The sequence below is a fragment of the Pseudophryne corroboree genome, chromosome 12 (assembly GCF_028390025.1).
Source record: "Pseudophryne corroboree isolate aPseCor3 chromosome 12, aPseCor3.hap2, whole genome shotgun sequence".
NCBI classification, from domain to species: domain Eukaryota; kingdom Metazoa; phylum Chordata; class Amphibia; order Anura; family Myobatrachidae; genus Pseudophryne; species Pseudophryne corroboree.
In genome coordinates, this window is record NC_086455.1 from 21,835,502 (window position 1) to 21,848,241 (window position 12,740).

At 41.4% G+C, this 12,740-nt stretch overlaps 1 protein-coding gene across 1 annotated transcript; it reads right to left on the bottom strand.

Annotated features, from left to right (window-relative positions):
• Nucleotides 1-1,339: 1,339 nt before the first annotated feature.
• On the bottom strand, nucleotides 1,340-2,245 carry LOC134981312 (olfactory receptor 5V1-like). Its single transcript, XM_063948655.1, has one exon. The coding sequence runs from the start codon at nucleotides 2,243-2,245 to the stop codon at nucleotides 1,340-1,342; it is 906 nt and encodes a 301-aa protein (XP_063804725.1).
• Between the last annotated feature and the right edge of the window lie 10,495 nt (nucleotides 2,246-12,740).

The window sequence follows — 12,740 nt, forward strand, 5'->3', positions numbered from 1 at the left end:
ATGAAATGTATATATAAAAAAGTGTATATATTAAAAAGTTTATATATTAAAAGTATCTATATTAAAAAAAGGGGGGAAATTAAGACTGAGAAGGTTATTTGGTAGATGAAATTTAATAAATAAAATATAGCTAAAAAGACCCCAATGTCAATGGGTGTAGTATGGTATGCCGGCGGTCGGGCTCCCGGCGACCAGCATACCGGCGCCGGGAGCCCGACCGCTGGCATACCGTCAGTGTGGCGAGCGCAAATGAGCCCCTAGCGGGCTCGCTGCGCTCGCCACGCTATTTTATTCTCCCTCCAGGGGGGTCGTGGCCCTCCACGAGGGAGAATAAGTGTTGGTATGCCGGCTGTCGGGATTCCGGCGCCGGTATACTGTGCGCCGGGATCCCGACAGCCGGCATACTGAAGACCACCCATGTCAATAACTAATCATAGAAACCATTTTATTTCAAAATCGCAGTTGAGGCCCTCTGGTTTTATCGTCCCTAGTTCATATATCGTTTTCATTTCTGCTTTTGCTAACTGGGTGGCTATATCTTTATATCTCCAGTTACATTTTATGTGTCTGATACCGCAGAACTGTTTAATCGCGCCGCAATTACTTTGGTGAAAGACACGGAAATGTTCTTATAAGGCGTATGTGATCAGAGCTTTTTTAATGTTCCTACGGTGCTCTCCTATTCTTGTTTTGAGAGACCGGGATGTTCTCCCTATATACCATAGACCACAGTTGCATTCAATAGCATAAATAACATTATTGCTATTACAAGTAATAAAATCTGAAAGTTTAAACTTGAGAATACCCGCAATGGGGGTGGGGCCTAATAAAGTGAAAAGCCCAGCTCCTCCCTCCATGAGTGATCATCTGCATCACAGTAAACATTATATATATATATATATATATATATATATACACACACACATATATATGTATATAAAACAAAAATAAAAATAATAATAAAATGTATAATAATGTAATTCAAAACCAAAAATGTGCAGTCAAAGCCATGTAAATACATAGGATATAATCTTTCGCCTTGATGTTTTCTGCCTCAAAATTTGCTTTCTCAAACACTGTTAAAATGATTAATAATATGAAATTATTTCATAATAGAAAGAGCACCACAATAATTGATCACATTAATTAAAAAAAAAGCCCTTAAAAAAAAAAATCTACTTTACATCTATATCTATGTGTGAATGCTCTGTCCTGGTCAGTCATTATACATTTAGTGAAAGTGGGGGATTTCTCTCAGAAATTGCATTTCCAGCACTTGGTGCACCTAAACGTACAATACTGTTACCAAGGAAACAATTCCAGTGATGTAATACAATAGTCATTGCATTTTGATGGCTCCTTTAATCTCCTTATTCCTCACACTGTAGATGATGGGATTTAGCAGAGGAGTAACCACCGTATAGAGGATGGTGACAACTCTGTCCTGTTCTGAAGAAGAAGCAGCTCGTGGATGCAAGTGCATGAACATGATGGTTCCATAGTATAGAGAGACCACTGCCAGGTGGGAGGCACAGGTGGAGAAAGCCTTCTGTCTCTCCTTAGCAGTACGGATCTTTATGACTGTCAAGACAATGCAAAAATAGGAGACAAGTATCAGCAAGAAAGAACCAAGAGCAATTATTGCTCCTGAGATGTACTCTACTACTTCGTTGAACCAAATATCTCTGCAGGAGAGTCGGAGGAGAGGGGGCATCTCACAGAAAAAATGTCTGATGAGGTTAGACTTACAGAAAGGCAGCTGGAAGGTTAAAAATGTCAGAATACATGAGTTTATAAAGCTCACAATCCAGCAGCCAACAGCCAGACCTACGCAGAGCTTTTTATCCATAATGATGGTGTACTGTAAAGGTTTACAGATAGCTGTGTACCTATCAAAGGCCATGACGGCCAATATTAAACACTCCGATCCCCCCAGAGCTAAATGAAAGTACATCTGGGTCGCACATCCTAAGAAGGAGATACTTTTGTCCTGCGATATGGTAACTAACAGAATTTTGGGCACCACAGTTGAGGAAAAGCAGATGTCAATCGCAGAGAGGTTACTCAAGAAAAAGTACATAGGGGTCTGGAGTCGGGGGTTCAGTGTTACCACAAGGATCAGGAGAAGGTTTACGGATATTGTCACCATGTACATACCTAAAAACACCACGAAGAAGAAAATTTGGAGACCGTAGTTGTTAGAGAGTCCTAGAAGAACAAATTTTCTCACTGATGTTTGATTCATGTTTGCTCTAATGTTCTCCAATATATTTTGATGCAGATATAAAATAATGACAGTAGCACAATTTTAAATTCTTTGATGTGTTCTAAAGGGTAGAATGTATTTCAAGAGGTTACCTGCAAATAGAACACGTTGACTTGAGAGCTTATAAAATTAAAAAGTTTCTGGAAGTGTAGATGTTGAATGGTAGGTAGTGATTTGTTTTTTTTCTATTGGCACTGTTACTGTTTCATGACGTTAATAATGCAAGCAATTATATTTAGAAATTCATAATTTTTACCTTGACAATAGACAATTTTGGAATATTTAACTTTTTTCAGATTTAATACTCTAAGGTTTACTTTCTTGTCAAATACTTAACCTGCATATTAGTCATTTTAAAAAAAGTGTGCTTGTATACTGTAATAATAATAGTTAATCTGGCAAAGTGAGCTTGAGAAGATATAATTAATAAAAATAAATGTAGAACTAGATTTCTTCACTGGTTGTAAGATCTATGGATACTTTTCTTATTTCATTATTGATGACCGTCCCTGAAGTAGTCCCACATACACTGTAAAGTGAAGGACTGGAAATATAAGTACTGCAAGTTGTGGCCTTAAATGTTGTTCCATACATCTCCTTTTTTAAATCCCACAAGTATGCACTTTGTTGATTTTAGATACCCTAGCCAATTAAAATACACTAATCAGTCTTTTGAGCAATCACTGGTGAAACCCTTCGGGATCTTTACTATACGTCCTAAACTCTGAATCAAGGTTTCTTTTTTAAAATAAAAAGCTGTATCAATTTTTAAAGGAAAATAATAAATATTAGAATTTCAAAATAATATTTAGATTAGGGATTTAAATTTCAACAGTGAGTAACCTGCAGTTGTCACTCCATATTGAAAATAGAAGAACTTTGGGTTTCTATAAAATACAGCAATATGTTTTATAGAAAGAAAGAGCCAATGAATGTTTCAGACATTAGTTTGGATATTATAAATAGACAACGAAGGCAAGAATTGATTTGGCAGACACAGATTTTAATAGTTCGTCCTTCACCATTGGTTCTCAAACTCAGTCATTAAGACACCCTAACAGTCCATGTTTTGTGGATATCAATGGTCAATCACAGATAGTTAAATCAAATTGACTGAGTTACTAGTTACTAATTACTGTCAGTCACCTCTGCTCAAGCATCAATATACTTAAAACCTAGACTGTAAGGGCACCTTGAAGACGGAGCTTGGTAACCACTGGTGTAGGCAATGGAGCTGGTATACAGTTACATTTAAGTCAGTTGTAAGTATGAGAGATGACCAAGTAGGCCTGAGAGCCATTAAACCATGAGGCTGAGGCCTTGAACTAGCAACATGTTTTGGTATCATGGAAGCTGTTAAGCTTTAATCTGGGAGCTGTGTGTATTTTCAAGAATTAATGGGTTGATAAGTGGTGGTGATTTGTCAGATATCGCATGGCTGACCATACCCTGGACATTTCAAGAGTCGCACAGTAGCATGGTTGAGGCTTGTGGGGGTTTACATTTATGGCGGTTGAGGCCTGTAGTGGTGGCTACTGGACACTGCTATGGGGATGCTGGAGCACTCTGGGCTCTGGTTTCCTTGTGATAGGTTGGGGTGACTGGAAAGGGGTGCAAGTCCACTATTTTCTACCGGGTCCCGCCTAGTGGCACACACACTATGTTCACGTATCGGTGATGAGCATGATTTCTTTTTCATGCCCTGTTTGACCACAACATTGCAGACATCAGCAGATATGTCTGTAGAATAGTCGAGTGGATTCCAACATAACAATTCAGTCTTCTTTTTGCTGTTTTGTTTTATACAAACAAAGACTGAAATCCACCGCACTCACCATTCCTGGATTTAGAGTGCACATCTTCATTCGCTTCCCAGGTTTGGGGTGCCAAGTGGTATGTGACCACATTGCTTAAATAGATAAAAAGCACATAGCTCAGCACTCACCATAATGATGTGATAGCAGTTATTAGGCTTTCATAGTGATGGTATAGGACTTGCAGAAAAATGGGGTCCCATGACGTGGGCTGGCGAGTTTATTATGGTGAGTGCTGAGCACTGTGTTTACATATTTTAAATAATGGAATCTTTGTGCGATATCCTTCATTTATCAAATTCATTGGGGAGGGGGGTGCAACTACTGGTGTATGTGATGTGGGAATTGCTCTGGCATGAGGTAGAGACTAGTGGCAAGTGGCTTGACAATGATGGACTTTGATAGTTCTCCACCCAAGCCTTTTTATTACTGACAACAGGGCAGACTTGGGAAAACCCTTACACAAGTATCAATTAACAGTTTAAAACAAGATCAGATTAATTGACACAGAAAATGAAATGTAAGTTTACTGAGCTAGAACATCATCTTCACCAGACCATGAAGTGTGGTACCAAGAGATAAGTAATAAAGGGCCAGATGCATCATCGCTTGGAAAGTGATAAAACGGAGAGTGAAAAAGTTCCAGCCAATCCGCTCCTAACTGCCATTTTCAAACACAGCATGTGACATGGCAGTTTTGACCTGATTGGCTGGTAGTTTTTCACTCTCCATTTTATCACTCTCCAAGCGAAGATGCATCTAGCCCAGTATCATATAGAATTATTTAGTAAAAGCATATCCTACTAACAATTATAATATTGCAATGACATCCGATTTGTTACCTTCAAACTATCATTTAACCATTTAACATTTCTATTTCTACGATCTCCCCAAAGCCTGCTGATATGATAGAGCATACTATTCATTTCCCAATCTAGGTCTGCTAAATGGGATTGAATAAATCCACTTCAATTTTAAGGGTCTATTTAACCCTCACCCTACTCTTGACCTTCTTCCTTCCCTCACACTCACACAATTACTATTCACACTAAGGGGCATATTTATTAATTTTATTTTTTGTGAAAAGAGTGTTTATTCTAGTTTCATTGAAATGTATTAAAGAGTTTCTGGAGCAGTTTTCATGAAAAGCGACTCCAAACCCTTTAATTCACTTATTTGTTTAATAATCGAATCACATTTCCCATACTTGTAATAGGGAATACGATCTGGCTGGATTTACCCCCAAAAATGTGATAAAATACCGGAGGCAGGCCTATGATAATAACACTATTCACAGATTCCGTCCGGTTCCCGGTTCTGTTCTCCACTCTGACAGACAAAGCAGAGTTGGAAGCCAGTACCTGTGTTCAGCCATATGTGTCTAATAAGACCACAGACTGATCACCATTAGAAATAAAGTTTTTTTTAATTTTAAATATACTTACAGCCCCTGGTGATTGGTGTCCCTGGTGAGCTCCTCCGTGTCTCCGGGCGTCTTATTGACAGCTTCCTGTAAAGTGACCCTGGTCATCTGGTGTCTTCTGTAAACCAGATGACTGGTACACACTCTTACTCTACCTAGACTATATTACAAATGTTGACCAATATATGTATATACCGGTATTAGGACAGTCTAAGAAACCAGAATATATACTCTGGTAAAATTCATTTTATGAACATTTTATTGTTAGCAATGTTTTTATGAACAAAAATATCTGTGCATATTGGCCCTCATTCCGAGTTGTTCGCTCGCAAGCTGCTTTTAGCAGCATTACACACGCTAAGCCGCCGCCTACTGGGAGTGTATCTTAGCTTAGCAAAATTGCGAACAAAAGAATCGCAATATTGCGAAAAGACTTCTCTGTGCAGTTTCTGAGTAGCTCAAGACTTACTCTTCCAGTGCGATCAGTTTAGTGCTTGTCGTTCCTGGTTTGACGTCACAAACACACCCAGCGTTCGCCCAGACACTCCTCCGTTTCTCCAGCCACTCCCGCATTTTTCCCAGAAACGGTAGCGTTTTTTCACACACTCCCATAAAACGGACAGTTTCCGCCCAGAAACACCAACTTCCTGTCAATCACATTACGATCACCAGAACGAAGAAAAAAACCTCGTAATGACGTGAGTAAAAAAACAAACTTCATAGCAAATTTACTTGGCGCAGTCGCAGTGCGAACATTGCGCATGCGCAATTAGCGGAAAATCGCTGCGATGCGAAGAAAATTACCGAGCGAACAACTCGGAATGACCACCATTGTCTGAAATATTTACATACTGTATTGCCACAAAGTAAAACAAACTCAAAATAAAAATAAAACTTTAAATAGTAATTTGTACTGTTTGTGTCACCGATTGCACTGGAAGTTCCCCTTCCTTTGTGTTCAACCATTATTACACATTGTACCTCTGGAGTATTCCTCTTTCTTCGTAGCAGCAACGGTCACTATTTTGTGTGCGGCAATTCCAGAGCGCAGATTACTTACTCTTCTTTCCCAGTGCTCATTCGTAACCTGTAGTCTCTTGTCCACAGCGAATGGATCATGGGTGCGAGTAAACGCTTGTGAATCTCAAGAGATGCATACTGCAGTGCGTACGCATTACGGCAACAACAGACTTGTAAAAAAATATGAGATAAAAGGAAATGGGAGGACACTGACCTTGGACTATATTTTCACCCATCTCGTACAGATAGCTTCGTGTCACACAGAAGAAGTTTTGTTTGTCCCATGAGTCGTAAAAATGCTTAGTTCAAAAGTAGAGCAACGTGTTAATTTAAAAAATGTTGATAAAGTGAACTAAATGCCCACCAAATCTTTTTGTATGCTAATCAAAGCTTATGGGGCAGATTGTATGTCACGTGCACGTGTGTTTGAGGGACACAAAACATTTAGTGATGGTACTGAGGATGTGTAAGATGATGAATGCTGTGGAAGGCCTTGCACATCACAAAATGTAGATAATTGTTCAAATTAATCGCCATCTCAGCATCCAAATCCAAACTGTTAGACAAGTTTTGCATCACATGATTCATGTGCGTAAGTAAAGCAAACCACGATGCCATGCAAGGTGAGCAAACACATTTATATTTTTTCTGTGCAGGGTAAATACTGTCTACTTTTGGAACAAATTCAAGAAGATTGACATTTTTTTGCTAAAAAGTTATTACCTGTGATGAAACATGGATCTTGCAGTACAATCCTGAGACAAACCGCCAGTCCATGCACTGGGAAACTCCATCATCACCAACAATCAAAACAGCAAATCCAAATTCAAAGCCTGGGTACCAGAAGGCACAACAGTGATCAACATTACTACAAAAATGGTCTAGCAACCTTGGGCCTAATTCAGAGTTGATCGCAGCAGCAAATTTGTTAGCAGTTGGGCAAAACCATGTACACTGCAGGGGGGGGGGGGAGATGTAACATGTGCAGAGAGAGGTAGATTTGGGTGGGGTGTGTTCAAACTGAAATCTAAATTGCAGTGTAAAAATAAAGCAGCCAGTATTTACCTTGCACAGAAACAATACAACCCACCCAAATCTAACTCTCTCTGCACATGTTATATCTGTCCCCTCCTGCAGTGCATATGGTTTTGCCCAACTGCTAACAAATTTGCTGCTGCGATCAACTCTGAATTACCCACTTTGTACATTCACTCTGTACATCCACACATGCACAGATATCAAACCTTAGATGTCCATAAATTAAGTTATGGGTAATAATGTGGAATGACACAGGGAAAAAGTATTGAACATGCTTACTGAAATGTATTTAATACTTCGTACAATAGCCTTTGTTATAATGACAGCTTCAAGACACCTCCTGTATGGAGAAACTAGTCGCATGGATTGCTAAGGTGTGACTTTGCCCCGTTCTTCCACACAGTCTTTAAATCTTGAAGGTTCCATGGGCCTCTTCTATGAACTCTGATCTTTAGTTCTTTGCATAGATTTTGAATTGGATTCGAGTCAGGTGATTGGCTGGGCCATTCTAGCAGCTTTATTTTCTTTCTCTGAAACCAATTGAGAGTGTCCTTGGCGGTGTGTTTGGGATCATTGTCTTACTGAAATCTCCACCCTAATTTCATCTTCAGCATTCTGGCAGATGGCAGCAGATTTTTATCAAGAATGTCTCTGTGCATTTTTCCATTCATCCCTCCTTCAATGAAGTGATGTATGCCAGTACCATATGCTGAAAAACAGCCCCACACCATGATGTTCCCACACCATGATGTTCCTCCAAACTTCAGTGTTGGTATGGTGTTTTTTGGGGTGATGTGCAGTGGCATTTCTCCTCCAAATATGGTTTGTATTATGGAATCCAAAGAGTTCAATTATGTTCTCATCTGACCAGACCAAGAGCCTAATTCAGACCAGATCGTAGATGTGTGAAAAAACTCACATCTACGATCAAAATCTCTGACATGTCAGGGAAAGCCCAGCACAGGGCTAGTCTGCCTCCCACGCCCCGCAGACATGAGAAAGCATTGCACTGCGACAATGCTTTAACACCTGCCAAATAGCTCCCTGCCTACGCGGACTACCTGCGAAGACAGGTGGATACCCGCCATGTTTTTGGCCGCAGCGGCCCGCCCCACAATCAGTCCAGATATGCCTGCTTTGTACGGACTGCATCCCAAAAATGCACCGCAACAGCCCCAACACGCCCCGCAACCGTCTCTGCCTGTCAATCAGGCAGAGGTGATCGCACAAGTGAGATGCCTTTCACATCTCACTGTGTGCGCACGCGCAGTGTGGCTGCTGCAATTGCACCCACCTCACCGGGCTTCAGCCTGGGACCGCTGTTGTAGCAGCGTCCAGGTCTGAATTAGGCCCTATATTCTCCCAGTATTTCACAGGCTTGTCCAAATGTTGTGCATCAAACTTTAAAACAGCTTCAACATGCTTTTTCTTTAGCAATGGAGTCTTGCATGGTGAGCGTGCATGCAGGTCATGGCGGTTGAGTGTATAACTTGCTAATTCCAGGCCTTTCTGATGCTCTCCACAAGTGGTCCTTGGCTCTTGGACAACTCTTCTGATAATTCTTTTCACTCCTCTGTCAGAAATCTTGCAAGGAGCACCTGGTTGTGGCTGGTTTATGGTGAAATGATGTTCTTTCCACTTCTGGATAATGGCCACAACAGTACTCATTGGAACATTCAGAAGTTTAGAAATCCTCCTGTATCCAAAGCCATCAGTATGTTTTGCAACAATAAGGTAGCAAAGGTCTTGAGAGAGCTCTTTGCTTTTACCCATCATGAGATGTTTCTTGTGTGACACCTTGGTAACGAGACACCTTTTTATAGGCCAACGTTAGGACTGAACCAACTTATATTAATTTGCTCTGAGAAGGGGTCAGGATTGCTCTCTAATTACTGACAGATGTCAGCTGGTGTTTTGACTTTCCCTGCCTTTTTGCATGTCCAATTTCTTCATGCGTTCAATGGGGGTCATTCCGAGTTGTTCGCTCGTTATTTTTTCCTCGCAACGGAGCGATTAGTCGCTAATGTGCATGCGCAATGTCCGCAGTGCGACTGCGCCAAGTAAATTTGCAATGCAGTTAGGTATTTTACTCACGGCATTACGAGGTTTTTTCTTCGTTCTGGTGATCGATATGTGATTGACAGGAAGTGGGTGTTTCTGGGCGTAAACTGGCCGTTTTATGGGAGTGTGTGAAAAAACGCTACCGTTTCTGGGAAAAACGCGGGAGTGGCTGGAGAAACGGAGGAGTGTCTGGGCGAACGCTGGGTGTGTTTGTGACGTCAAACCAGGAACGACAAGCACTGAACTGATCGCACTGGCAAAGTAAGTCTCGAGCTACTCAGAAACTGCACAGAGAAGTCTTTTCGCAATATTGCAAATCTTTCGTTCGCAATTTTGATAAGCTAAGATTCACTCCCAGTAGGCGGCGGCTTAGCGTGTGCAAAGCTGCTAAAAGAAGCTTGCGAGCGAACAACTCGGAATGACCCCCAATACTTTTTCCCTGTGTCATTCCACAGTATTACCCATGACTTAATTTATGGACATCTATGGTTTGATATCTTTGCACGTGTGGATTTCATGGCTTGTTGCTGACATTTGGTGAAATGTCATTACAATAGACCCATTACAAATATATTTACTGAGAAAAAAGTTGATGTGTTCAATACTTATTTTACCCGCTGTATACATAATTGGCAAATTATAACCAATGGTCATAGAAAAATCAGAATGAATGGGAATGTATTATCAACAACATTAATTTAAATTAGATTTTAAATAAACATACTGTAAATATGACCATTAGGTACAGTGTAGATTAGTGATGAGCGGGTTCGGTTCCTCGGAATCCGAACCCCCCGAACTTCACCCAGTTTACACGGGTCCGAGGCAGCCTCGGATCTTCCTGCCTTGCTCGGTTAACCCGATCGCACCCGAACGTCATCATCCCACTGTCGGATTCTCGCGAGATTCGGATTCTATATAAGGAGCCGCGCGTCGCCGCCATTTTCACTCGTGCTTTGGAGATGATAGCCGTGCAGCGTTCTCTCAGTTTCTGTGTTCAGTGTGCTGCAAATATCTGTGCTCAGTATGCTGCAAATATCTGTGCTCAGTGTGCTGCAAATAACTGTGCTCAGTGTGCTGAAAATATCTACGTTCTCTGCCTGAAAAACGCTCCATATCTGTGCTGCATTGTAGTATATAGTAGGAGGACAGTGCAGAATTTTGCTGTGACCACCAGTATATATATAGCAATACGGTACAGTAGTCCATTGCTCTACCTCTGTGTCATCAAGTATACTATGCATCCATACCTGTGCTGCATTTTAGTTGTGCGCAGTATATTGTAGGAGGACAGTGCAGAATTTTGCTGACCACCAGTATATATATATAGCAGTACGGTACAGTAGTCCACTGCTCTACCTCTGTGTCGTCAAGTATACTATGCATCCATACCTGTGCAGCATTTTAGTTATGCGCAGTATATAGTAGGAGGACAGTGCAGAATTTTGCTGACCACCAGTATATATATAGCAGTACGGTACAGTAGTCCACTGCTCTACCTCTGTGTCGTCAAGTATACTATGCATCCATACCTGTGCAGCATTTTAGTTGTGCGCAGTATATAGTAGGAGGACAGTGCAGAATTTTGCTGACCACCAGTATATATATAGCAGTACGGTACAGTAGTCCACTGCTCTACCTCTGTGTCGTCAAGTATACTATGCATCTATACCTGTGCTGCATTTTAGTTGTGCACAGTATATAGTAGGAGGACAGTGCAGAATTTTGCTGACCACCAGTATATATATAGCAGTACGGTACAGTAGTCCACTGCTCTACCTCTGTGTCATCAAGTATACTATGCATCCATACCTGTGCTGCATTTTAGTTGTGCGCAGTATATAGTAGGAGAACAGTGCAGAATTTTGCTGACCACCAGTATATATATAGCAGTACGGTACAGTAGTCCACTGCTCTACCTCTGTGTTGTCAAGTATACTATGCATCCATACCTGTGCTGCATTTTAGTTGTGCGCAGTATATAGTAGGAGGACAGTGCAGAATTTTGCTGACCACTAGTATATATATAGCAGTATGGTACAGTAGTCCATTGCTCTACCTCTGTGTCGTCAAGTATACTACAAAAGTTCAGTAAAATTACTCAAAAATCAAAATTAAAAGCGTCTGATGAGAAGCGTAAACTTGCCAATATGCCATTTACGACACGGAGTGGCAAGGAACGGCTGAGGCCCTGGCCTATGTTCATGGCTAGTGATTCAGATTCACATGAGGATGGAAGCACTCATCCTCTCGCTAGAAAACTGCAGTGCCACTCCTAGATGGGCCAGGTGTTTGTGTCGGCCACTTGGGTCGCTTAGCTTAGCCATCCAGCGACCTTGGTGCACCTCTTTTTTTCTTTGCATCATGTGCTGTTTGGGGACTATTTTTTAAATCTGCCATCCTGTCTGACACTGCAGTGCCACTCCTAGATGGGCCAGGTGTTTGTGTCGGCCACTTGGGTCGCTTAGCTTAGCCATCCAGCGACCTTGGTGCACCTCTTTTTTTCTTGCATCATGTGCTCTTTGGGGACTATTTTTTAAATCTGCCATCCTGTCTGACACTGCAGTGCCACTCCTAGATGGGTCAGGTGTTTGTGTCGGCCACTTGGGTCGCTTAGCTTAGCCATCCAGCGACCTTGGTGCACCTCTTTTTTTCTTTGCATCATGTGCTGTTTGGGGACTATTTTTTAAATCTGCCATCCTGTTTGACACTGCAGTGCCACTCCTAGTTGGGCCAGAGGTTTGTGTCGGCCACTTGGGTCGCTTAGCTTAGCCATCCAGCGACCTTGGTGCACCTCTTTTTTTCTTTGCATCATGTGCTATTTGGGGACTATTTTTTAAATCTGCCATCCTGTCTGACACAGCAGTGCCACTCCTAGATGGGCCAGGTGTTTGTGTCGGCCACTTGGGTCGCTTAGCCATCCAGCGACCTCAGTGCAAATTTTAGGACTAAAAATAGTATTGTGAGGTGTGAGGTGTTCAGAATAGACTGGAAATGAGTGGAAATTATGGTTATATAGGTTAATAATACTATGGGATCAAAATGACCCCCAAATTCTATGATTTAATTTGTTTTTGAGGAGTTTTTGTAAAAAAAAACACCCGAATCCAAAACACAC

Coding starts and splice junctions, on each gene's coding strand:
- LOC134981312 (XM_063948655.1), bottom strand. CDS start 2,245: ATGAATCAAACATCAGTGAGAAAATTTGTTCTTCTAGGACTCTCTAAC.